At 42.9% G+C, this 26871-nt stretch overlaps 1 protein-coding gene across 3 annotated transcripts in view; it reads right to left on the bottom strand.

Annotated features, from left to right (window-relative positions):
• Window positions 1–959: 959 nt before the first annotated feature.
• ppp2r2ba (protein phosphatase 2, regulatory subunit B, beta a) overlaps window positions 960–26871 on the bottom strand; it is a 42060-nt gene continuing 16148 nt past the window's right edge. Inside the window, exons 1-10 of one of the 3 annotated variants that reach the window (XM_051419207.1) lie at window positions 20559–21436; window positions 12750–12847; window positions 10679–10844; window positions 9650–9762; window positions 6967–7144; window positions 6652–6816; window positions 4642–4811; window positions 3977–4068; window positions 3759–3882; window positions 960–2962 (exon numbers count right to left, since the gene is read on the bottom strand). In XM_051419207.1, the coding sequence (XP_051275167.1) occupies window positions 2807–2962; window positions 3759–3882; window positions 3977–4068; window positions 4642–4811; window positions 6652–6816; window positions 6967–7144; window positions 9650–9762; window positions 10679–10844; window positions 12750–12847; window positions 20559–20628 (1332 nt within the window). In that variant the 5' untranslated portion in view covers window positions 20629–21436 and the 3' untranslated portion in view covers window positions 960–2806. Of the gene's footprint in view, window positions 2963–3758; window positions 3883–3976; window positions 4069–4641; window positions 4812–6651; window positions 6817–6966; window positions 7145–9649; window positions 9763–10678; window positions 10845–12749; window positions 12848–13465; window positions 13648–20558; window positions 21437–26871 lie in introns of those variants that run through there. The other 2 variants (XM_051419209.1, XM_051419206.1) reach the window with 2 other exon arrangements.

Below are 26871 nucleotides of genomic sequence, written 5' to 3'. Positions count from 1 at the left end.
CAGCTCTAACATTTACTCATACACTGCTGCACAGTAGTACTGCATAGCCTCTGGGTCTTAGCCATTGGCCTCTGTCATTAAACCACTAGCATCCCTTTACAACCAAGCTATCAAAATTCTGGAGAAGAAACCACTAAGATTTCATCATTGCAATGCTCCAGACAAGTACAATCTTCTCAGTTTTGACAATTTCATTAATTACTTCAACCTCACACTTTTCATAGACTTGACTGCAGCTTTGCCAGAATATGCACCAACTAGTTATGTGTTATTTGTATACTTGAGTTCAGACTATAAATGGTTTGCATTTTTTTATTGTTGGTTTTACTTGTCAGTTTGTTGTCATTGATGGTTGTTCTTGTTTTTGATTATCATACCCACTTATTTTAAAATCGTAAACTGTAACATATAATTCTAATTAAATCTAATAATTGCTTAAACTATCAATGCCCATCATGGGACTGAGGTCGGAAATAATACCTATACACATGTATAGAACTGTATATATGTTTTGCTGTACCTTTCCCTTACAAATAAACAAATAAACAAAACTAAAATAAAGGAATTTTACAATTTGTCACAAACACAACACAAAATATACCATCTGAAGCATCCACCAGTAATCCAGATGGATTTTGTCATTTATGTTTGTTATATGAGCTTTCATGGTTCAGCAACCTTCACTTGGAAGCTGGATTTCTGCTCTCAATGGTTATTTAATATAATATGAATAAACGTGAATAATTAAGAACTGTGACAAGTGGCAAGAAATTTGAAATCAGCCACTGTGTCTAGTTGATGAAAATCCGGTTTCCGCCCCCCCCTTTTTTTTTTTTTGCAAAAGGGACTGAGGTATTACTACCCCCACAAGAGGGCGCTGTTATACCACAAGCAGCAATGAACAGTCAGGATATGAATTCGAGTCAGCAGCATGAACAGATAAGATCCAACAATTCAGGTTTTGAACTTGCACATCTTTATTCTTTTTTATTCAAAGAAAGTCCAGTAAGCATAAAGACTGCATGGTAATTAATTGCATTTCAATACATTCTGAGCTATAAAAGTTTTTTTTTTTTTTTTTGTTTCAATTAGTGTCACAAAGAAGGTTGTTTAGAAGACATTACTGTTTAAAGGAATCACACTTAATAATTCCCTGATTTCACAGAGTTCATTTAGACCTTTGACTGCTTACCTTTATGGGAGTTGGCTCTAAAACAAATCTGAGACAAGAGAGGATTTCCAAACTGATCCGAGCCGAGTGCCGAAATACAACCTGCTGCTGTTCCATGTTACACATCTTCAGCAAAAGGAGGAACATGGACAGGCACCGCAGCAAACTCAAATCAAACATTTTAAACTGGCTACTTCTGCAGAAGTATTTTACTTGCATAGTGCCACATATGATCTGTAGATGTTCAGATATCTATGTGCAGGCTGTCAGGTTCATCAGAATCAGATCCATCGCATGCAAAAAGAGCTATGCTAGCATTACGTTATGCCAAGAAATCTTAAATTCAAAAATTGGACATGAGAAGTTTACGTTTCTACCATCTACAGATCATTTTCAGTACTATGCAAATAATGCAAAAATGTCGATTTTTTTTCTCCAACAGGAATTTTGCTGAAAAAAAAAAGGTTTTGTCGTGTCTCTTGCAAACTGATGGCATCAGACTGACTGCAATGTGATAAGAGCAACAATTACTTTGTACATATCACAGCGTCCTCCCTTGAACTCACAAGCATGTAGCCGGTGCTAAAATGTAAATTTTGACTACATTGCTTCAAGCACTTTTTCCACCCGGGACCTCAGTGGAGATTTTTTATTTTTGTTTGAAGAGAAAGAGAGAAAAAAAAAAGAAAGAAAAGAAAAATTCCTAAGTTAACATTTCATTTGAAACATTCACACTCCTGCCTTGTACTCAGTCCCCTCCCCCCCTCCCGCTCCCACTACATCGAACCCCCACATACCAAAAGAAGGCACCACAGCTTCTAAACAGACTCATTGACCGAGAGAAGGACTCAATAAAACAACAGCATTAAATAAAACCATTGACACAGCCTGGAAGGGCTTCATTCACATTACAGACTACAGCAGTCTCACCAAGGAGACACAGAATTGGTACTAGAAAGACTGACCACGTTGTGTCACAGGCAGAGAAAACTCTCAGTTTCTGGGGTCAAGGATTAACAGTCTCTTCCGCTTTTGTTTTGCAGAGGGTTGCACTGTCACAACTTTGCCTCAGTTAGAGGGCCGCAGGACTGATCACATGCACTGTAGCATGAGCAGATTGAAAGAGAGGGGGCACTGTTGCTACATGACAATGAGCCACCATCATGTAAGCTAGGTTTCTGTCTGTGTGCTCTACTTTATGTTCAGTGTACCCACATCGAACCCCTTTCTTCAGGGTGCAGAGGGCTGCTACATCATGGTATTCATGCAGCAATCCTCTTGTTGCATAAATGCACAGGATTCACTTCTCCGGGTGTTGGCATGGCTAAATAAATTAAATTAGAAGTCAAATTGAAGAATGAAAGTCCATTCTTGATTTTCGAGGAACCTTTTTCCTCAAGTTGTATCCAGGTTCTATCAATTCCCTGCTTCCCAAAATTCCCACTGTCTATTTATCCAGTTCAGTCACTGGATACTCATCTCTGCACTTCCTCAGAAGGGCGGCAAAATTCAAGACCGGCAGCAACAAGACGTAGGGAGAGGAGGAGAAGGATGTAAATAAGGGCTCCATCTCTCTTTCCCCCAACCCAGCCCCTCATGTGTGGGGGTCAGGGGTCAGCAGAGGCAGACTGCCCTTTAGTTGACCTTGTCTTGGAAGATGTAGAGGTTGTTGGTGGCCGCTACAGCGATGATGTTTTCATGTGGGTGCCATGTAGTGTGAAGGATCTTCTTGCTGAAGTCTAGGCTGTCTACACTGATCTCATCCTTACGACGCTTCCCACCCACACACACCTGGAGGACAACAGAAGGGATACAGAGGCTTTGAGGGTGTGCACAATTTTTAAAGCATAAATGACCATTTCAGTGATAAAGCTTCCTATAACAGGGCCAGAAGAAGTTGTCAAACACAACAATGACTTATTATCACCTCAATGATAGATATGACAAATATGTTAGCAGTACATAACAGATAGTTGTTGGATATTAACACATCCAGGATACACAGAGCAACATTAGCATTCATTTCAGTCATGTTTATGGCCACACAATTAAGTCCCATAATCACTCTGGTTTAGCTCTGTTTTGGTCTCTACTAATCCCTGAGAGAAAAATATGTCTCTTTAGCTGCTAAATGCTCCATCACCCAGCTAGTTGCTAAATTTGTATGTTGCTGTTCAGGTAAACCCACTGTTTATAGAGCTTTTTTTTAACTGAAAACAGCTGCTTGTTTTGTCTAGAAATTAGGTCAACGAGAGTGAATCAAAACTGAGCTGAAAGATGCTAAAACGCCGCGTAGAGCTGAGGGGAACTGTAGAGTCAGTTGATAATTCCCTGTGGGTTCACCACTTTGAGTGACCCATCTCATCCCACTTTATGACTTAAGACTCTAGCTGTATTTCTCTCGATAATATAATATCATAATCAATTATATGGTAGCTTTTCTATGAAGATTCCCAGTCATTAGGATATCTGAGTCTATCTAAATTTGAACCTATAATCTGGCAATATAAAACAGCAAATCCAGCTGGATTAAACGCAACAGGACTTCCAGATATCGGGTCACTTGTATTGATGAGCAGTGCTGTACCTTGCGAGGTTTGAGAATGGCTCTGGGTTTGCTGTTCTCCCTGGACGCTTCCAGTGTGACGTCACGTTTAGTGTTCCGGTCAAACATTCGGAAAAAATTGTTATAGGAGCCAGTCATTATGACACTGAGGAGGAGCAGAGGAGAGCAGAGGGTTATTGAGATACAGAGATGCATGGATGGATTGATGGATGAATGGATGGATAAGAAATAAATCTTACCTGTCTGATCCATTCCAGACACACTCAAACTTGTCAAAGATGCAGTCATTCTCGTACAGAGAACAAAGTTTTCCTCGTAAATAGTCGTGAACCTGAAAAACAAATTAAAAAATGAATGTCCACTTGGTGGATTACGCTGACACTTTTCCAGCATCTAAAGTTCGTCACATTGCCATACAACCATAAGCTGCACTGCCATATGCTCTACTTTCAGTAATCCCTCCAGACCTGGTGACCTACGCTAAGATGCTAGGTAGCAGGTGGAGGCGGAGCTGGAATTGGACAGAATCCCTTGAGCCCAGATGATGGCCTTATCAATCATGACCTGCCCTAAGATGGCTTCCCATGATCAGACAGTGTGGATCTGACCCCGGTGACCACACAGTGGGAGGTTTTGCCCTTCAGGTTGCATCAGCCCCACTACTATCTGTCTTTTTACGGACAGTCAGCTCAATAAGCCCTCCCGGAGTAATTGCTAAAGATGACAGTGTAACAGATTGGCAGGGTGACAGTGAAACAGGATTATGTTGAGTGATTAGTCTAGAAATCAATACGTTTTGATTTGATCTCGGCCTAACCGTCATTTGCTAACTTTACCAGCTGGGGATTATCTTTGCAACCTTCAATCTGTCTAACAGGCGCATAAAAGCATGACAAAAGCTCACCTGGTACGTCTCTAGAGGTTTGTTCTCCATTTGAAGGTCCCACACCTTGACAGTGAGGTAGTCCCTTGTCATCAGGTAGCGTCCATTGTGGCTGAACTTCACGTCAGAAATGGATGAGATGATTTCAGAGAAAAAGGAGCGAGTGGAGGGGTCCTCTGGCTCCTCAAAGTCTACGAGAGAAAAAACAAAACAAAACAAAAAGCAGTTATCTTCTGACGGAGAGAACACATTTTTCACTGTAGGAGGTCGCTGCTTAAAAGACATGTTTTTCATGCACGTCTTTTAATCATTCACAGCGAGGACACACTAAGCAGATTTTGTTTAGGTTGGTGGGGGCCGTCATTAGCAAATGATAAAAGCCACAACGATGCTTGAGTGCAGGGTTTGCTGCAGCAGCTGCATTTCCTCACAGTATTATTTCGTGTGTGTTTAGGGAGGCGTGGGTCAGCATGCTGGGTAAATATTGGTTATGATTCATATTGATTCTGGCAGCTGCTGATCTGTGTGCAGGCCAGCACGCTGGGGATAAGAGCCAGGCATTCCATCGTTAGCTGTCAAGTTATTGTTCCTCCTCCTTTTTTCCACCGTTCCTCCCCTCTCTCCTCTCCAGCTCTCCAAATATGCCCCCACCGTTGTCCCCCTCCCCTCCTCTACCCCTCCTCCTCAGCTGAGGCCTGGAGAATAGCTCTGTGATGTGCCAACGGGGAGTCTAACAAGGGATGCAGCGTGAGAGATGAAAAAATGGGGAGGATGAGGAAGGGATAAGAAAAACAAATCAATGTCAAAGTGCTGGGCCCATTTGAGCCCCACTGGATTTGTGTGTGTGTCAGTGAATGAGTGTTTGTGTATGAGTGGGTGTGTGCAGTGTATGCAGGTATATATGCACGTGTGTGCATATTTTTGTGTGTGTGTGTGTGTGTGTGTGTGTGTGTGTGTCTGCCCTCCCTCCTGGTATATAATAGGGTCCCTGGGGAGTCGGAATGGGGACTGTTTGGTCCCCCTCTCTCTGTCCTGGGGATCAGCGTTTTGGCAATCCTGCCTATCCCTCCATCCATCCATCCATGCTCATTCTAACACTGATTAATACCAGCAGCCTCCCAGATATGCAGGTATGAGAGGAGATACAGTATGAGTGTGTGTTTGTGTTATTTATGTAGAAGGTTCAAGAAGTTCTGTGTGAGTGTGGATGTCAAGGGAAGGAGGAGCTGTGTGTGCGTGTGTGTGTGTGTGTGTGTGTGTGTGTGCGTGGGAGGGAGGCATTACACACCGCTCTGAGCCATACACGTTCATGCAGTGAGACAGTAGGTCGGTATTAACAGACCTGGCCTGAGGCTAACGAGAGCACCTGCCTGCTCTGTTAGTGTGTGTGTGCATCCGTGTGTGTGCACTGAAAGCACCTGTCAAGTAATGGCACGTACATGTAACTTAAAAATCGACTAAATCTAATAAATCTAAAAATCCAAGCATTTCTTCTTATTTAGCCCTCTTTATAAGAAATTCAACAGGCCGTGTTAACGCATGGCCCAGTGAACACATCAATATGTCTGAGGAAATGACTGACATTATCGAACAACAAGGTGTGTCCATGAGGGACTAATGCGATTGCTCTTAAGCCATTGATTTTCCAGCCAAAATGTCAATGTATTCATTATTCATTCCACCAAAGTGTATGCGTGATGTTAAGCTTCAGAAAAGGCCATTCATTGTTTGAAACACACAGGGAGAATTATTGATGGGTTATCAATCCTGGCAGATTGAGGAGGGGGTAGGCTATGTCTCACAGCCACACAGAGGAGGAGCTGAAGCTGTAACACTGAGTGTGAATTAACAACCTAATATTTATAGTTTTATAGTATCTTTTGATGGCTGGTCAACAAAGACTAGAGGGGGAATTTGGACACATAGAATTTGGAGGTATAGAATTTAAAAAAAAGTTAATGAAACATAACAAAAGGACAAATTCTATAAAGATTTATTTATTTTTCCATGATGCAATCTAGTGGTACTCACATTTGCAGTGTTTGTCGCAGAGCGCAGCCTGTCTCATGTCACACAGACGTATTGAGCCTTTGCTGCTGCTGTAGGCAAAGGTGTGACACTGCTGGGGATGAAACTCAGCTGAGGTGATCACCTCTGTCAGCTCCTCCATGTTGGCTGGCTTGATGTCCACGATGTCTGAGAGACAGGCGCTAAGGAACAACTACAGCTTTTAGACTGTGGACATTTAGTGGACAGCTAACACTCTGAAGGCCACAACACAGAGAAGTCACTACTGTTTTAAATTTTAGCTCAGGACACATTGAAGAGAAACAAATAAGAGGATACTGAAGCTGCGATCGGTAATCTCCAGGTTCCACAGGTTCACCCTGAGGTCGTCAGTGGAGATGAACGTCTGCAGGTCGGAGTTGACAGAGATGGAGTTGATGTGGTAGGTGTGGGCATTGCTGAATACACGCCTGGCTGTAGCCTCAACCATCAAGTCCATAGGCTGCAGCACCGGCACCTATTGGTAAAGACAGGTGAATTAGAGAGGGCAAAAGGGACAACATACAAAAATATAGCCACTTGGATGCTTTCATTTGTTTTGTAATACTGACTCAATATTTTATGCACTTTGAAGCTGGTTGGCCTGCTTATATTTATCTGTGTATGTGTGAATGTGCATGCACAAGGTTGCTTGTGTGCATAGATTCTGTGTGTGTGTGAACCAAACTAGATGACTCCAGGGATTCACATGACATTTACTCCACAAATCTTAATGAAACAGAGACAGCGACTGAGGGGCTCCGGGGCTGTTTGATGAGCTGGTTCAATCAGACTGTGAATATCTGTTTGCTACACGGCTACTCGGTGATCACACCTCTCTCTCTCTATCTCTCTCTCTCTCCCTCTCTCTGTCATGTAAGTGCTGAAGAAGTCATTCCTGTTCTCTTGTTTGTGTGTGTGTGTTAGAGAAAATGAAAAAAGAGAGAAAGCGAAGGAGGTGGAAAGAGATATGGCCAGAGGGCATCGCTAGGCCCTGCTGAGGAATGATAACTGAACTCTGCAGAATTAAGACAAGCTCACACTCTCTCTCTCTCTGTCTCTCTCTTACACACACACACAGTTGCATAGTGCTGCTAGGGCTTCAAAGACACCCAGCACCAGTCTGCATGCAGCCCCCCGTTGGCCAGATAAAACCCAGACAAAGAGAGAAGGGAGGGGAGGGAGAGAGGAGAACAAATCGACTGCTTCTTCCCTTTTTCTCTCGTCCGTTGCTGGCACTGACAGAGAGACATGGCAGCCCAGCAGGCTGCTGTATCTCCATGGGTGTCACTTCATTTCCATGTCTTTCACTGGCTGTCCAGAGAGACATGGACCGTATTAACCCATAACCCCCAACACTGACAGTTACACTGTTCAGCTTGCTTGAAATGACCTAATAGATTATCTTCTTTATAGCATGTAAGGGATTTAAATTGAGATATGTCTGCTTTAAAAAGTAACCAATGCCCATAAAAATCTATTCACAACACAGAATTTTAAGGCAGTTTTCCTCTTTTAAAGCAGCACATCAGAATCAGAACACAAAGGGACATTTTTTTGTTTTAAGAAGAAATTGAATTAATTTATATGACACAAGAAAGAGTATTTATTGTTATTTGGCTATATTTTGGCTCTCCCTTTTCCTCCTCTGCTTTCTCTCCCTACGCAGATTTCACAGCCGCTAAACAGGATTGCCACAGTCCCGGCCTGTCCTCCAGGTTGCTATGATCCCCTGGCCAGCCAGACAAAGAGGGACAGACACGCTGAACACAGCACTAATCTACTATGGCAGACACACACACACACACACACATATGCACGTACACGCACGCTGTCCTATGTGCCTGCCTGCTTTGTGTGAAAATTAAAGCGGTAGTGGGGTGATAAGGAGGGGGGGCAAAGAGGATGATCCCTTCTTCGTCTTCACCTCAGTGCACATATCGATCACTCATTCTCACTTTCTTCTGCCAGTGCAAGTTAAAAATTATCCAACGATTGTGTGTTTGCTGGTGTCAAAGTGTAATTTATATGTATTGAAAGTGAGCATATATTTAGCAGGTATTTTAAAAGGGATACTGTATCAATATGTGTATCAGTATTAGTATAAGTTGCTAAGACGTTTAGAGAGGATTAAAGGCTATCATAGCATAATGGCTGAATGCTAAATTTTGATTTAATCAGCTTATCTGAGCTGTACTTATTCATACTTCAGACTACTCTATGTGCAAACACAGAAGATTTTTTTTTAAAGGGTGTAACTAAGGACAGAGGTTGTTGTCCCATGATTGTCATTTTGGACTATATAAATAAAATTTGACTTGACTTGATTTTGACATTCACAGAAGAAAAGTGTTAATTATAAAATGAATAATGGCTGTATTCCATTTAGCTGCTTCAGTGTCCTGGTATTGTGCATGCTGGCTCACTGTCACATTGTCATGGCTTAACAGGACACTGAAATATACTGCAACCATTGGTTATGTTATTAGTAACACTTGTGCTTTTACTTCCTAAGTCCAAAATTGCAACATGAATAATGAGAAAAAAGATAAATAGTAAATAGTTAATAGCATAAAACATATTTTACAAAATGTGAAATTATTTAATTCTTCTTGTTATATAAAAGAAATCATTGGAATATTGTTTCCTACAGTACATCATGGATATGAAATCAGGATAACAAGCGTATAAAATAAAAATATCAATGTAGCACTTAAATTTAATATCAGTCAGCATGTAAGTATGTTTTTTTCTTATAAGCTTCCATTTTCTACCTCTGTCTGTAACCTGAAATATTTTAATTTCGTTTCCATTTAAGATTAATCTTGAATTTTCTGGAATGTTCCCTGTCTTCAAATCATATCCTACTATTTGAGCCAAACAGTAAAATTTTAACACACCAGCAAGACAAGACATAGAGCAATTGACCTCAGTCCATGTGACATTTTGGGTGGTTTTAGACCCGTTTTGTGTGACTTCTTACCCGTAGCGAGGTGATGGTCGACGGATTCCTGATCCGTCCATCCTCATCCTTCAGGTTATAACCCTCCGGACGCTTGTCCCTCTCGCTGATCTTCCACAGCTTCACCGTCTTGTCTGGGATGGATACATCACACAAACATACACACACGCAGACACACACAAACACAACATACAGTTAGATCATGGCTCACTACAGTGAATCTCAGATACAAGATGGATGCGGGGGGTTGGGCAGCCAATCTGGCATGTAGCTGGGCAAGAGCCAGCAAGAATGATGAATGGCGGCTCCTGTGAACATTCTGATGTCACTGATATCAATCTACAAGTTGACTATAGTTCCCGGCTGCAATATGCACTCCCCCCCGAAAAAGCCATCTGGATGGTTTTCAATTCTGCATTACACAAACACCAGTTACATCTCATTTTCTCTGTCTAGTGAAGGGGATGGTGGCAGTCAGGTTGTTGTTGCTTTTTTTTTCATTTTAATTTCCGCTGTGAATATTGGTGTCAGAGCACCGAGGCCATCGCCACAGGACCCTCCGCCATCTGCTCCAGCCATCACTAGCACTTCTGTAGCAGCCATGCATGAAGCCCACAATCTGCAAGACGTCTCTCTGCTGATGTGTGTGTCGGTTTGAGGTAGCGTGCATGTATGGTGTGTGGTGGCACATGCTTTACATTGTGTGTGTGTGTGTTGCTGCTGTGGCAGTCATGCATGAAGTTCTCAATCTGAAACGCGTCTGCTGGTGGCACTTACTCAGCCAAGTGAAACACCAATACATTTACACAAATAGTCAAAAAGACATTTTCATGGGATATTAATAACATGTCCTTTTACAACAGCTCTATATCTGCCCATTCTGCAAAGTGAATGAATAAATCATGTCTTTAGTTAAACACTGTTATTGACTAAGAACAACACAATGCTCACTTTTAAACACACTGTCATGGGAGATTAATGGTTTATTTGGCCATTTTGCCACTTGTGTTGCTCACGTAGTACCAGGGTCGCCTTAGATAAATGACTGACCGTTGGTGGATAGCAAGAAGTAGGCGGCGTTCTGCTGAGGAAGCCATTTGATCTTGTTGATCTTCTCCTCAATCTCCAAACTCTTCAGGTAGTCAAACTCCGGCTCGTGGCTCTGGAATGTGCTGTAAACATTGTACTCCCCTCTACGCTGGGGCTGGCTCTTACTCTATAAAAGAAGGAGAGAACAAGAAACATAGTGAGAACTTGACCTGTTTGCTGTTAACCACAGAAGACTAAATATTGGTTACCACAAATTCATTAACAAGCTGTTGTAAATGTACCGTCTCTTCCTCTAGGCCCCTTTAAGTAGCTTCAAAGTAAAACAAAACATTTTTAGCCATGCTAGAGGTGGCAATTATGGCCTGTCAGTCGTTTGGTTCAGACTAAAATATCTCAAAAGGTATTCTTGGTCTGCAGACAATGAATCATAACTGCTTTGGTGATCCCATGAATGACTTTTTTCATCTTCATCATTGGGTAAAATTTTTACCATACGTTTATTATCACGTACCTGCGAAACTAATGACAGTTTAGTCCTCTTTAGTAAATTTTAACATGCTAACATACTGAACTAAGAGCTAAGATGAACATGGTAAACATTATGCTTGCTAAACAATCTACATGTTAACATTGTCATTGTGAGTGTAATAGCATGCTGATGCTAGCATGTACCTCAACGCTCTGCTGTGCCACACTATTTGACAGCATTTCATATACAGTATATACACTATCTGTGGTTTTACTAGATAATTTTAGCAAATTTAAAGACAAAACAGAGGGATAAACAACAGCTCCTTGAGCAACAATTAAGCAACCTCCAGGAGAGTTTAACCTCAACCATTCAGAGGACCTGAGACTTCAAATTGATGCCACTACAGCAACACTATGATGGACCAAAAATTACTTGCTAAAAGCAGAAGGCTTGTAGGCCATTCAAATGCATATGCTGCCCTTGTGCCTCAGTTATTACAAATGGCCAGAAGTCTCCTGTGTTAACGGTGGGGCTTGATACCTGACAAGGCCTCGCTCCAACTATGCCCCCACCATAGAGGCTTTGGCAGAGACCATTAGAAGTGATCCATTAATGACAGGCATAGGAGGTGGTTCCTGTGCAGCATAAAATCTACTTATATGCAGATGATGTTCTGCTTTATCTAAGCAACCCTGAGGCTTCTGCTATGAGAACAGTTGAGATGGTGAGATAATTTTCAGGTTACAAGATTAATTACCTTAAGTGTGAGGCAATGCTGCTAACTCCTGCATCTGGATCTCTGAGCTCTGATCCTTTTCGTTCATCCCCATCAGGTTAATATCAACTTGGGTATATATATTACCCCCTCCCTCTCTGGCCTGCAGAAATCTAATTTCATGGCCTTAATTCACAAGATTAGAGAAGACCTGGCTGGCTGGACAGCTTTGCCACTGTCTCTCAGAGGAAGAGTGAACCTTTTTAAGAACAATATACTTCCACAGTTGTTGTAGCCCTTTCAAACGATCATCGCCCTTTTAATAAGGAAATCACTTTTGGCTATAAACAGCTCTCTGTCTTCCTTTTTTTGGAAAAATAAGTGGGTTAGGTTGAAACTTCTATGTAGAAACATCAGGGGGGTTGGCGGTGCCAGATATTTAATGCTACAAAATTGCATGCCTCTAGTTATCTGTGGCTCTGGTTGAGAGACGACTCTAATTCTACCTGGCTTACTTTGGAGGCTTCCTCAGTGGCCCTCTCTGTAACATTTTATATGCTTCTAAAAAATGGGTTCATAGCAATGTAAAGGATAATCTTATCCTACAGAATACTCTAAAAGTCTGGAGACCGGCAAGAAAACAAAGGGGACTCCATTTCTCTCTAAACACTCGTTTTTATTTATTATTTATTAATTTTATTTCTTTGTTTAGTCATTTATTTTCTGGGGATTTGAAAATCAATAAGAGTACTCTTGGAAATAATATATACACCTTACTTGCTAGTTATTTGAAAGCATACGATCCAGCTTTATTGTTTCAAGGCTGTCAAATCGTTTCAGCAGAAGAGCAGCATAATTAGTGTTGCATTGTTGGCATTTCCTACCTCCTGCTCCCTCTGGAAGACAACCACTCTGCCTCCTTTATCCCCTGTGGCCAACAGCTCCCCCGATGAGTTAAACTCGACCGTTGAGATAATGTCAGCTGCAACACAGGAAGCAGAGCAAAGAGGGGGAGAAAATGTCAGTATGGATGTGCACAGCTGTCAAGGTATCAGTCAGACAAAAAGATCTGGTAGAGTGACTTCTAGAAAACATGTCAGGGGAAGAGAAGGGGAATCTCATGACAAACCCACAGAGGACTCTACGGCACAGATATCCTAGTTTGGTGAAATATGGGTTAGGAGAAGTCACTGGATGAGTCACTGCATGATATCAACAAATTCAGCCTGATTGAAGTGAGCCAGTCTGTGTCATTTAATTGCACTCCTGCTTTTTAGAGGACGGAGCTGCCACACTAATAATGCCATTCACCTCACTCCTCCTGGCTGCAAGACCCCGTGCTGCTAAGTAACTCTCCTGCCCCTTCATTAAAAAAAACACAGTCATAAACCTTTACACCGTGTCCTTTTTGCAGCTGATATATATGTCTATGCATGTCTTGCATACTTTTTAACTTTCAATGTATGCAGTGCACCGACAGGATAACAAAAATATAACAGCAATAAATCCGTAAACGTAATTGCTCCGTTTATACTCGATTGCCAACATTTATCCTTCTCTACATAGTAGTTTCACCAAAAAGTAAATAATAGACACCTACCCTTAAGGTACTTTTTCCTCTCCTCCTCAAAGACATACATCTGCCTGGATTTAGGAGAGGCTAATGGTGACTGTAATTATTATACAGCCCCAGGCTAAAAAGGTATAGCATAATGGCTGTCACACACACACACACACACACACACACACACACACACACCCACGGCAAAGGCTAGCTCTCTGTTTAACAGTGACAATCATATTAAACAGAGAGAGAGAAAAAGAGAGAGCTTGTTGTTTTGTACCCCCCACGCCCTCTGTGGACCTGCTACTGGCGGAGCGCTGAACAGGAGAGGGGAATGTTGCTATGGAGACTGTTTCCATCTCTAGCGGCAGTCAGAGGGGTGTATATGTGTGTGTATGTGTGCCAATAGCTCTCAGACTTAGTTGCTGATGCTAGCTGTAATTCAGCAGACAGAGAGACTGCTGCAATAGAGTGAAAACCTGCTACTGCATCTGGGGGAGTGTGTGCAGTTCAATGCAGCACACAACTTCAGACAATAGGGTCCCTGTAGACGGGCTCATCTCTTCACATAAAGCTGCTGTGCATGATGGAAATGACTAAACAGCATGTCTTCGGATGTATGTGTGTGTGTGTGTGTGTGTGTGTGTGTGTGTGTGTGTGTGTGTTGTTTCATTTAATTGCTGAATAGAAACCCACATTCAGTGGTGTGGCTGGGGGAATTCTTATGGCCATGTGTTGATAATGACGTGAAGATTGAGGGGGCAATCCTAATCATATTTGAATCTAGAAACTAATAACGTTTCACAGACAAGGCACACTCTGACCTAATTACAGTGTGGGAGTACCCCACTGACACACCATACTGTTGTCGCATAGACCCTCACAAGTGCACATCTCCCATTCTGCACTTATCTCTCTTTCTGTATCTGCATGTATCCACCTCATGCATGTACAGAGATGTGTAGTGCAACCCCCCAGCACACACACCTACACACACACACACACACACACACACACACACACACACACACACACACACACACAATGCTGTCTTCCCCAGCACCATCAGGCTAAAGCTACTGGTGTGAATCGAATGGAATCGGCTTAGTGGTCAGCTTTCTTGAATCAAAGCTTTTCTCTCTCTTTTTGTCCTTCATACTCTTTTTTTCTGTCTCCCCCACTCCCTCTCTCTTCTCTCTTTCCCTCATCATCAACGCATTAAGCCACTGAGGAGAAACAGTAATTGATGGATGCCATTTAACGAGTTTACACACGGATACATCCTTCAATCATTCCAATGAATGAAGAATCTGGGAGAACCAGTGAAGCTGAAACTCAGAGTAACATGATGGAATGCTTCCCTAAATTAGTTTTCTTCATGCAAATGTATTCAAACCAGACAAGGCAATCTATGCAGCCTCAGCCACTGAGGGAATTGTGTTTGAATATTGTTTTTACATAACACGTCATTATTGGGAACAAATCGATTACCAGTGGAGTTGCAGGTAGGCAGGTTCTCTGTGGTGATTTCTACTTGCATCAGATCAGATTTTTATTACTATACAAGTTCAAGGTGGATTGGAATTAGCAGCAGCCTAGTGATTCAGCTGATCAAATGTGTACTTACACTTTCTTTCTCTCGCTCTCACACACACACACAGCTTCATCAGTAGACCATAACCAGATGAAGCCCATAAATCCTGTGGCCAGCCAGGTCTGACACAGACAGGTCAGCGCTTCTTGATGCATCAGAGGGATGCTCGAGATAACACACATCCATCACCAGTAATAACACAGACAAGCCTGTTGGCTTGCTGCTGTGAGGCGTGTGTATAACTGTATGTATGACTGAAATAAAACAGGCATGGCATGGCTGTTATCTGTTTCTGTTCACCAATGTGAACCTCAATAACCGCCCTTCAGCATGCAATATAGAATCGGGACTGAAACCAATTGGATGGAAACATAGATATGCATTGATTCTGGAATGAAAAACCAGGCAACGAGGAGCCAGATACACAGGGTGGGTAGAGCGGATATTGAATGTATTTATAGATGCCCAAGCATGCAACTATCTATCACACATAACAGAGAGGGCCACTAAAAGAAATGAGGGGGGGAGGTCTGGGGAGGGAGGTTTGTTGCTCTAAGTAGGTCAATAAAAGATTGTACAGTGAGTCTCGTCGGCACAGACACAAGCAAAGACCAAAATAGGAGCACCCTGGCTAACCTCTAGACAACATATAATCCTGTCAGGGGTGAAAAAACAAAACAAAAGCAATCTGAGGCTTGATCCTGTGGCATGGGAGGGTTGTGTAAGACAGATACGCCCAAAATGGTGTGACTGCATGGAAAGCTAGTTGCGTAAGTGTTGTGCAGTAATTCCAGGTAGAGGGAGGGACGTGAGCAACATGGTGTCGTGTAAATGCTTTGTTAGCATTAGACGTGGAGAGGAGAGGATTATAGCACTTGTGCTGAGCTGCCTGCGTCAAAGGATCAGGCTGGAGGATAATTCAGGTCCGTTCTTTCTTGCACCACCGCTCTTGTTCTTTCTATGATAATCAACAATATGTATCAATCTGCTTCTGTTTTTTTTCAGGAACATGAACACAAATGCTTGTTCATATAAAGACTGAGCACCTGATAACGGCCTCATTTCACACCAGCAACAATGGGGATCAATCAAATTTTTGAATAAACCCTGCTACCTACTAGTCTGGTATCCAGCCATATGATTAAGGGTTTATTAGGCTTTATTAGCTGCACACAAAGCAATAGAGCACAATGCAGCTCTCTTCATCTGAAGAGCATGACTCTTTGTAAGATCTGGAGTGAACAAGCTAATTAACCTGGTTTCTCCAGGATCAGCCCCTTGAGAATGAGACAGAATGTGTGTATGTGTGTGTGTGTTTTGTCAGAATGTGTATGTGTGTGCACTCTCTCTTTTGTGCATGTATGTATGCTTGTGCTTGCTTTTCTGTATCCCCACACTCCAGGGAGTTGAGGGTGAAATGGGCGAGACGTGTTACTGCTTCACTTCTCACACTTCATTAACACATCGCCGTGGCACACATCTGACTACAGTCACAGGACAGGACAGGACGAAACAAGAAGTGGTGAAAAGACCCGAGATCAGCGATCGATTCCTGTGTGCACTAAGATGAATACCAAGAGGGATCATTTCAAATGCTTGTTATTTGGTATTCTCTTAGAAATTGAAGATGTAAGAGGGGGATGGTGAGGAAGCGGGGGTGCATAGAATTATAATCCTCCACCAAAACAAAAGCTGTCTCTCCCTCTCTATCTGTCTTTCTGTGTTGCCTTGGTGCAATCCCTTTCATCTTCTTGTTTTCAAGGCTGGAGCAAATCAAAGACTAGATGACTGCTGTACAGACCAAAATCCTGTATCTACAGTGACCTTATCAAAAAAAAAAAACATGAAAGATTGCGAGTGATGCTGTTTCCTCGACAGGACACAGGAATTAGCTATCAAAACTTACAAATGCATCCCATTATAAAGTCCTGAAAGGTCAAACATTGCTTAGCCTTCAGGCTAGCAGTGCACCGAATGACTCACAAAGTAGATCTATCATCTATAAATCTACTGACCAGGAAGCAAGTTGAGAAATAGGATATTTTTTCTAATCATACTACAGTAGCAACACCACGGGTATTCTTTAATAAATTCTCATTAAAATTTCATGCCGCTGCAGACTTAATAAGAAGCTAATCAGGGGATGAAAGCAGCTGCGAATAAGGAGTGTGACTCGCCCCAACTTCACAGCTTGCCATTAAGAACCCACCACCCCCACACCACCCCCATACACACACATAGACGTTATCTTTCTTGCGTTATGTGCCGAGGCGGGGTTCAGCGTTTTTGAGTGTTTCGTAGTGAATAATGGATGGGACCTGGGGGTATGGTGGGCTAAGTCTTTTTATGCCGGGGTCCTAAAGTGTGGCCCCAGGCCGTTTGCCTTGGCACAGGCAACCAGCCGCTGCTCTGCTCTCATCAGCAGCTGCAATAAAGGCTGTGAGCTCTCTGTTACGGGACTGCATCAGTATTCAGCGGGGCTAGAGGGGTCACATCACACACAAGCTTGTACTCGCATGAGACACACATATAAGGAGAAAGAGGTAGAGAGAATGAGAGAAAAGAGGGGGTAGGGGAGAGAAGGAGGAAGGGATTACATGTCCTACCAATAGATCTTTAGGTCATTGTTCCGGTGGCTAAATTGTAAAGGACCAGAAATCAATACCAAAGCAGACATTAGGTTAGGTCCTGCCTCACAGCGAGGAAGCTATTTACATTTTTATACCCAAAGTGGTGTTTGGCTATTTGGCAATTTCACCCATTAGAGAAACATCCAAGGTGCAGATTATGAAAATTAACTGAGACCCATCTTGTCAGAGCGTAACAGTCCATTGACTCAACACACACTGATATGCACAGCAGCAGTGAGACACAAACCATCCATCCTGTCACCATTAGCAATGTGTCATCTGCAGGCGGCTGGTGAATGCAAATCAGACTGTAATGCAATTTTCTTTCATCTAGACAACAATGATGTCTTCGGAAACTTTGCTGTCAGGTGGAGAAGACTTTAAATTTCACACCCAACTATGAATGACCAGCACATCTTACCTCACACAATGTAAATGCATACGCCGAGTCAATGTAACCGCCCACAGACCCACTGAGGCGTGGGATTGGTGCGAGCCAAAGGTCAGCGTGAGTGACATCATTAAAATGTGACATCATTAAAGTGTCCTGCTGCTGTGGGCAAACACGGCCTGAGGGAAATCCCTACCAGGAACCTGTGTGTATATGTGTGACTCTGTGTGTGGGGTCTAAACATGGTCTGGACTGGGCCTGATGGAACAATGCGCACTTTGGTATATTTATGAGGACGGACGATAGACCCAGACGCCGACCCATATGATCTTTGGCTGAAGACTGACTTCATACCACTTAGGAGACAAGGAGCGAGAGAGTGAATGGGCACAGACTCATTCGTGATATATGAGGTGTGACAATCACTCATAAATTACAGCAATAAAAAATAACAAAAGTAGACACTTCTTGTTTGAAAAGCGCAGATGGGCCACAGACCAGACAGTCATTTGCTTTCAGGAGACAATTTTTACACCCTGTGTAACTCTCATGCACTTTCTCTTGATCAAATGAATGAGAGCGAGTGAAAGAGTGAGACAGAGAGACAAGAAGAAGCTGGAAGAGGAATCTCCCCTACTGTTTTTCATCTCAGCGCACACATCAAACAAAGATATCCATCACACCCACTCCCACCCCCACTTCACTTCCTCTCGCTCCAAACCAGCGACTGTGTGTTTAGCAGTGACAGGGAATCATTTGTAAGTGCAGGAGCAGAGCAAATGATGATGCCCTCCCATATTTAAATGAAAAAATAAATAAAATGTTGAGGAAAGCTGCAGAGAAAACTGTGATAATGAGACTGCTTTCTGAGCCTTGACTTTTTCCCCCTACAACCTGCAGTAGCATCAGTAACTTGAGCTAATGGCAAATGGAAGAAGATCTGGGTGGCTCTGACCCACCCTGCAGCCACACATACCCTCCAACAACCTCTATGTACCCTCCACATCCCTCTAGTCTAATTCTGTAATTTGTCTGCTATCTGATAGTTGAATTATCGGATGCTCCATCATATTTCGAATCTAAATATGTTTCCTTTCTCTCACATTTCCTATTTTCAAACCTCATTGTAGGTGGGTGGTGAAATGTATCTGGTGTGAAAGAATTATAGGCTGCCCCAGTGCTGCAGATACTGTTATTAAAACTGACTGCAAATAGAACAGTGCTTCAAACTAAACAATAAAAAACAATAACTGTACTTATTCCAAATGTTTGTACAACACTTATTAATCATTTATAGCAAAATAGACATCCCACATCAAAGCTTACTAAAATCTTGTAATAATGTGGTAAAATAAGTAATATAATTTGATACATTTAGAGGCAATGCATCACTACAATCATTACAGAATGACATTATGTTTAATCTGTAATGAAAAGCCTTCAGTTCCCTATGGTTTTATTATCTCACTGATATCAACTCGGCAGTTAATGTCTATAACCGATCTGCATAATCAGTAAATGGGTTGCAATGAGACTGAGGATGCTGAGGCTTTTTACCTGTAAATCAATGTTTTATGTTGATCAATGATCCTAACAGCTTGCGGAAGACAGGTGGAGATGATTGGTGGAACATAAGGGAACTATTAAGCATCAAACAGTTAACAGGCTGATAATCAAGATGTGTGGTCAATGAGGAGGAAACAAACATGTGCAGGAGGAACAGCAGTTATAGCTGTGGGGCTGCAGAAAACAGCTATTGTTCAAAGCTCCAGTTATGAGCATGTACAGTAAAAAATGCAGTGTGTGTGTGTGTGTGTGTGAGTGTGTGTGTGTGAGAGAGAGAGAGAGAGAGAGAGAGAGAGAGAAAGAAAGAGAGAGAGATCCATATTTCAATGCACTGCCTCTTAAAATTAGGGCACCTTCCATGGCTTTGTGTAATTATTTCAACAAGTAGAGACAGAATGAGGGGGGGAAAAAATCATCATGAATTCACAATGTTTAACTGCATCACTGTACAGACTCCAGACGCTGGAGCAGCTGTACAAGAGGCTTTATTCCTCTGTTGCCCCTAGTCCATACAGATTAAAGCCCTGATTCCCCTCGGTCAGGATCCTAAAAATAGCAGGTATGATGGGAAGCCACCTCATCATCTCCTGCTATTGACACCACACGGTAACCTACAAGCTCCGTGTTTATGACTAATAGCAGCTTATAGTGTGTCAGAGGTGATTAAATGTGATTTTAATTACCTGTAATGCACTTTATGGTGGTCAAATAACATCAGCCTAATATGAGGTAGGCCTACTTATTCCTTTCACCTAGGCCATTTATAGTACATAATATTTGCTTATAAGGTTACCTTGTTTATTTTCTGCTGCCTTTTTTATTCCTTTGCAGTGACTTATTTTTGCTGTGATATAAGCATCCCTCTAGCTACAGCCTCGGGTTATTCTGCTGTGCCGGTAAAACCGCTTCACTCCCCCCACCCCCCCACACCATCATCGGTTAAAATACCTTCGGTTGCATAGTTGTGGTCGCGAAGGAAGCTGTTGTTGATTTTCCGGGTGTCACTCTCTTCCTCCATTGATAAATTGGCTGGTTCGGAATCCTGTAAGCGACAGACCTGCTCCCATCCTGCCCGGTACCGTCAGCAGGCGGGCTGTAGGATCAGCGGGGGGCCTGTCATGGCTCCAGATCTCCGGTGTAATCAACACAATCACGATCAAATACCTGTGATGATGAATGACGGTGATGATGCACGGGCAGGTCCTGTCCACACCTCAGGACGCATCCAACAAACCGCCCACCCCTCCGCGACGCAGTGACAGTGCCGAATCCAACAGGGGACTTAATACCCTAATTATTATAGCGCATTAGGTCCTCTGCTTCAAATCGAGATATATATAGGCTGTCTTCCAGAAAATATGAAAATATATGATCACCACGGAGCGCTATAGAGAAGTGGTCGAAAATAAAATGAAAATTGAAGGAATGTCTTCTCGGAGGTGGATGAACCCGCAGCAGCAGCGCACACACGCAGTAAATCTCTTTTGGAGGATTTGAGTTTAGGCAGGCTAGATTTGCCCCCTCCCAGTGCCAGCGGGGCGGGTGGGATTATGCGTCAACAAGCTTGCTCCGATCACTTCAGTATTTCCGTGTCGGACTCACAGCTCCGCGCATCTCCAGAGTTCGCCTTTCTGTATCCAGATCCTGCAGGGTCCCCTTCTCTCTCACTCTCTCTCTCTCTGTCTCTCTCATTCATTCATTCCCCATCGCCTCTGATGATCCCGGCAGCTCAGCTGACTCACAGTGCCGGATAGCGCAGAGCTGTACTCTAGTTACCCACTGTGCCGCTGCTGCTGCTGCTGCTGCGCTTCAGCAAAGGAGGGCCCCTCCCATGCTGCCTGGCGGCTGGCTCTTTAAAAGCCACAAGCTGCAAATGTGACGCTCGCTCGAACCACCACCACTGAGAAGGAGTTTAAAGTCTGCTCGCTCACAGCATGATGACCACCAGCAAGGTTCGTGCATGTAAAGCCGACAGCTGCCTTATGGCCTGGTAGCAGGTTGCCTCTTAAGCCAGATCCTGCATCACCATCCCTCCATCCTGCTGCAGAGGCATCCATACATTCTCACAGGAGATTGAGATTGAGCAGCGAGTCTGCTTCCTATATATGATTTCCCCTCTGCATCCAGACTTGGCTTCGTAACTGCAGCTATTCGTGTCAGGAAAGGACAGCAGGCTTTATAGGATGTGTTATAGGAGGCGCATGACATGGCACATTTCTGTCCAAAACACTTGGCAGAGGGCGAGAAAGTTCAGATTCAGAGAAATCAGAGCACAGAGGGACACAAAGGAGAGAGACGGAGAGAGGAAGAGATGGAGAGGGAAGGATGAGTTGAGACGACTGGAGAGGAGAGAGCAACAAAGAGGGGCAGAAAAGAGGGCAGAAGAAAATGAAAAAACCTAGACGCTGATTAATTGGATTAGTAGGGCCGCCGTCTGCGCCTCTTTCTGGAAAGATCTCATTTCCATGCTGAGTTTAATAACGCCACACACAACGAGCCTTCTTCTGGTCCAAGCATAATCTTTGATGAGTGTGTGTGTGTGTGTGTGTGCTGCATCAGTGTGGCTGCACTTGCAGTGCATCCCTGCCCTTATCTACTCACTTTACCCTAAATCTCTCAGGCTCCACAAAGGGACTGGGTATCTCCCCTGCACGAGCGTCAACACACACACAGCAGCAGCAGCAGCAATAAAGAGATTGTGAAGCCCCCTCTCCTAAATGCATTAGCTCTCTAATCCACAGGACCATTTGCACTTCCAATCCTCCACTCCTCTACTAATGGGGATCTGGCTGTGAGGGTGGCAGGCTGCTCATAGCAACAACAAAAAAGCAGGGCCTTCCTACACATGCTATTTTACACCCCATCACCCTCCAACCTCCATCTCCATTGGAATACATTATAGGGCGTTAGCCATGCAGGGGGATAATGAAGGCTGGTGGAGCGTTGGCAAGGGCCTGGGATTCACATGCTTCCATATTTACAGTCGTCTGCTCTCCTAATGAAATGTGCACAGAAACTCTGCCATCCTTGACCCTCTCAGATCTGACTGAGTAGTCAGCGGCGCTTCCAATCTTTATCAATATTTAAACAGCGTCTACGAGGACAAAAGAAACACACAGCGTTCCTCTTTCACAAAGACTTCGGCTAAGTTACAGCTGAGCAGCAAAGGCCGAATAAAATTGAAATGGAATTGGTGAAACAATGGATTTAGTAGAAGGAAGCCGCATGGATGAGAGGTTCAGGTTTTTCAGATTTTGTTGGGAGCTGAGGGGGGATATTATGAGGCACAGAGACAGACAGATGAAGGGCAGGGGTGGCAGTTAAAGGCGGAGAAATATTTGACTGTATAATGAAGGAATAAGTGGAGAATGCTGCTTGGAGCCAGAGCCTGGGATCAATGCTGCCTCCCCCCCACCATTAAGTCAAAATGTGACCACACTGGCTCCTGCCTGTGGAAAGCATCTCAGAGCAATAACCTTGACTGGAAACCAGTTTGGCTCTTAAATGAATGCAATCACGTGACCTAACAAGTGATCCCAGGTCGATATGAACTTATTCTCAGAGCCTTCACTCAAAAAGCCTCAAGTTTCTGCCCTCCAGACATGGCTCATTTAACACTCCCTTCCTATACCACCAGCTACTTGTTCTCCTCTGCTACCTCACTTCTCTCGCTCATTACACCCCATCTCCCACTCCGCTGGGTAAGAGACCAGTGACAGCGCCACTACAACCCAGCTGCCATGTGTCAGACTTGTAGGAAATGCTCGGGGGGCCCACCAGAATTGGAGAGCGTGTCCTCAATTCTCCTCAATCGTATGGACAAAGTGGGTTAAATTAGGCTCTAGCAGCCCAAACATAGGGACACAATCACATGGCAATGATATTTTAGTCATGCCCAATTGCTTTCCTTGATGTGTGGTAATTGTTTGACCTGAGGAGGCCAGTGCAGGGCTATAGGCAGCAAAGACGCTGTCTGCATACCAAGCACCATACATGCACACACATGTATACGTGAGTAAAGATATATAACTACACAGCAGCTGCAGAGCACAATACTCCACCTTCACTGCAGTTCCCTCATATCTCAATATTGCAGTCAAGTTATATTGACCACTGGGTAATGTCTGGTTTAAATAGGTGAAGATATTGATTAATTTCATCCAGTTAATCCAAGAAATATGAGATTAAGATAAATCAATACAAAATCTATTGCAAACCCATATTGTTAATCATATTTCGGGATTGATAAATTATAAATAATGGAGCAACTAAAAGTGGAATACTTATCATAGTGCAATAAATGTAATTAACTGGTAGACAATGATTCAATTGTAGGCTGGGTTCCTTCACAACGGTAAGTTAATCATATCTGTTATACAAAACAAAAGATCTGGGGAAACCAGTCCATGAAACTGTATCAAAGATACACCATTAAGGCCAAACACCTTTTGCAATGTGATAATGACAAATTAAATGAAATTTCCTCTGAATGTTAGGATAAAAAGACAAAACTAATGTGGATTTTTTTAGATTTTCATTTGTTTTCCAAATCAAAACGACAAACTCATACAGTCTTCTGTCAGCAGCCAGGAGTAGGGGTGGGTGATATGTGGAAAATCGAATCTAATACCATCTGTAATTTCGTATTGCAATATCGTGACAATAGGAAGAAGGTGATTAACTTTATTAATCCCCAAAGGGAAAATCTTCTCTCACACATAGGCCAGAAATACAGTACCGTACACACACATAGGGCTTATAGACATGCAAATGTGCAGACGTAGCGGCGCTCTGGGAGCACTTAGGGGTCCGGCGCCTCAGGAGGTGAACTGACACCTCTCCAGCTACCAGTCCACACTCTATACTGTGGTCTGTGCTGGACTTGAACCAGCAAACAGCAGGTTCCTAAGTCATGTCCCTACTGACTGATCTATTGCCACTCCATTAAGTAACATTTCTGTACTGTCTGCTGTTTATGGGTAAAACAACCAGATAGGAATGTCTGTTTTTGGCTAAACCGGTGAATGAAGTGCCGGACAAATCATTGCCATCATCATCACCACACTGATGCAAAGTCACAAAACTAACAGTCTACAGCCATCCTAGTGGCTCTGTGAAGCTGTACTTAGACATTAGGGTGTTATGAGCTAAATGCTGACACTAACATGACAATATCCTCAAAATGACTATGTTAGCATGCTGATGTTCAGCTGGTCTAACTTTACCATGTTCCCCATCTTAGTGTGTTAGCATGCTAACATTTGCTAGTTAGTACTACACAATACAAAGTAAAGCTGAGGCTGATATTTGTTCAGAAAACTAAAACAAATAGAAATTTTGACTTGATGACAGCACTAGAGGAAAAGTCATCTCACACGAGACTGCACAGGATTGTATTGTATTGTATATTGTGATAAAGCATTCCTGCTAATTGATTTATAATATTGCCCACAAGGATTTAATACAGTCAGAGATTAAAAGGAAGAGCTACCACAACATAAATGAAATGGCAAAATCTCTAACCATAGACATGGTTAGAGATCATGGGATATACAGTTATAGAGTCCAAACCTATTGTAAAGGCACAAAGAGCATTATGAAACTGTGGAGCACTAAAGAACACAGTTGTATCAGGAACAGAAGGAGCATGAAACTCTTACTACTAATAAATGCCATGATTTGGTTTGTGTACGATATTGTGCTGAGTTACATGCCCTATTAGACTTTTTAAAATAATTTGAGTCCAGAAGGAAAGAGAGAGAGAGAGTCACTTTCTTCAACATTGCTGGACAAGGATGAAACCACTATGTGAAATATATACAGTAAAGCCTATTTAGTGGCTGAGCTGATTTGATATGACATCCTTCAGTGAGGCAAACTGTATTTGAGTACAGTAACTGAGCTACTAAGTCGTCATGGTTATCATTTTCACTGCCTCTTCACTGGTTTTAGATCTCTGTCATGTTATTAAACAAATCGGGATGATCATCATTCAGTAGCATGAGATTCTCCCTCCAAACATTCATTGTCTTCCATTAGCCATGCAACCCACCCTGGCATTAAGAGCAACTAAACACATGGGGGTAATAGGATTGCCCTGGCAGTCCATCTGTCAGGGGACTGAGCAGCAGCAAACCCCGGGGACGCAGCACCCTGGCCTGGATACACCTGCTTAGTCTGCCCTTTCTTTGTACTCTTCTCTGGAGATATTTATTCAGTATTAAAACATAACCTCTGTGAGAGTAAAACATAACCATTCAAGTGTGTAAATGTCATAAGAAGTAAGTATCATGCGGACAAAATACACGTTCTTTTGGGAGTTTATAGCCTTCTGGCTTTAAAAAAATATAAAATGCAGCTACTATGCTGGTAATAGAGTACAGATGGAGATACACGGCAGTGGCTGGTGAGTGAATACCGCGAGGCAGGGTGGGGGAGGAATATGAAGGAAAACGGAGGGCCTGGGAGAGGGAAGGAGAGAAAGATAAAAAGATGGATGTATAGTTTTGGTAGAGGGCATTAAATCAAGCCTAGAGGCTGTCCCTAAATCAGCCGGCTTTACTCTTGGTGTCATTCCAATTACATCAGGATGAGACTAATGCTCCATTGCTCTGAGACTTTAGACCAGCAGGATTGGATTTTCTGTTTCCCCCTGACTCTCCTTTCCCCTCCCCCAACCTCCCCCCTCCCTCTCCCTCCCTTGATAATTAATTAATTGAAAAGAATGCATGTACAATGATTAGCTCAGGACGGTGCATTTTGGGTGAAAATTAATCAACTGAAATGAATTTGTGTGGAGCAACGCAACTACCACACCTCGAGGGTATACAGATGCACAAATGCTGCTCATGTAGACACCCATATGGAGGTCTACATAAGCAAGTAAACTATTTCAAAACACACACATATGCACTTATAAACTTGTATCTATTGCATTGCACAGTTTTAAGCAAAATGTGACATGGACATTAAGGCGAAGATGCGCTCACATACTGTGGATTTGTTTTGTGAATATACAGTCTAGTCTCGCTGAGAGGAAATGATGCCACTTAACAGAAAATCATTGCATTGTACCTCTCTGGTTGCTAGGAAACTGCAATTGAACTGGCATTGCAATGCAACACAACAGCTGTCTACATAATTGGACAATTAAGATCTTAAAATGTCATTATTTTGGTCATATTCATCTCAATAAAGGTTCAAGCGCGTCCCAACATGTTTTCTACCAGTTGGGTTAATGGGCCGAACATGAGGAGTTCAT

This window comes from Dicentrarchus labrax, unplaced genomic scaffold (assembly GCF_905237075.1).
Source record: "Dicentrarchus labrax unplaced genomic scaffold, dlabrax2021, whole genome shotgun sequence".
In the NCBI taxonomy this organism is placed as follows: domain Eukaryota; kingdom Metazoa; phylum Chordata; class Actinopteri; family Moronidae; genus Dicentrarchus; species Dicentrarchus labrax.
Note: the sequence above shows the minus strand (reverse complement) of the source record. Positions and strands in the feature narration are given on the sequence as shown.